This window comes from Setaria viridis, chromosome 3 (genome assembly GCF_005286985.2).
Source record: "Setaria viridis chromosome 3, Setaria_viridis_v4.0, whole genome shotgun sequence".
Classification (NCBI taxonomy): Eukaryota; Viridiplantae; Streptophyta; class Magnoliopsida; order Poales; family Poaceae; genus Setaria; species Setaria viridis.
The window spans coordinates 7381952-7382766 of record NC_048265.2 but is presented as its reverse complement, the minus strand read 5'-3'; the positions used below and the strand labels follow the sequence as shown (position 1 = coordinate 7382766).

General features: G+C 58.7%; 1 protein-coding gene across 1 annotated transcript; it reads right to left on the bottom strand.

The window, feature by feature from the left end:
- On the bottom strand, nt 1-815 carry LOC117847085 (uncharacterized). The gene has a single exon (XM_034728244.2). It carries the CDS (start codon nt 548-550, stop codon nt 299-301), a length of 252 nt encoding a protein of 83 aa, XP_034584135.1. The 5' UTR covers nt 551-815; the 3' UTR covers nt 1-298.

Sequence of the window (815 nt, the reverse complement as noted above, 5' to 3'; positions counted from 1 at the left end):
TTCAGCCAACGACTCTGGAAATTAATATAAGTCCTTCCAAGAACTGAGAATTCAGACCCCAAACATCAGCAAGTCAAGGACAGAGGAGGTGAGATGATGATATCTACAGACCCTGCACGGCCCGTCGATCGCCCACTGGCTCTCCGCTAGTAGCAGGCTACAAACTCGCGAACACGACGCCTAGACCCACATGATTATTCGACTCGAGAACCGAACAGCGACTGAGGAATTACAATAGGAGAACTTGCTTGAGTTGCTGGCAACCGATCGGACCGGGCGGGCGGGCGGAGGCCGAGGCCTACTCGTCGTCGCCGTCGTCCTTCTTGGCGGCGTTGGCGGTGGCGCCCCCCTTGCCGGCGCGGCCGCCGTTGTTCTTGTTGGAGATGAGGTCGAGGTCCTCGTCGGCGTAGCCGTCGGCGCCCTCCCAGGTGAACTTGCCGCCGCGGCCGCCCTTCTTGGGGTCGCCGCTCATGCCGGTGGCCGACTTGCGGTCGCTGCGGTGGTCGGCGGAGGCCTTGTGCGCGTTCCGGCCCTTCTTGCCGCCGTCCATGGCTGCTGCTTCGATCGCTGGCTGCTCCAACTGCAAGAGAGGGAGAGGAAGAAGAGGATGGGATTGGAAACTGCTCCGGGGAGAGGATCCTGGTGCGCTGCTTGTTTTGGGGATCGGGTTTCTGGGGATCTATTTATAGACGGGGAAAGGAGGAGGGGGCTGTTTGGGTTTTGTGGGATGATTGGGGTTGCCTGGTCAAGATGCTGATAAACCCCACCAATCGTGCAGCATCAGAAGATAAAATTTGCAGATCTTTTCGTTGTTC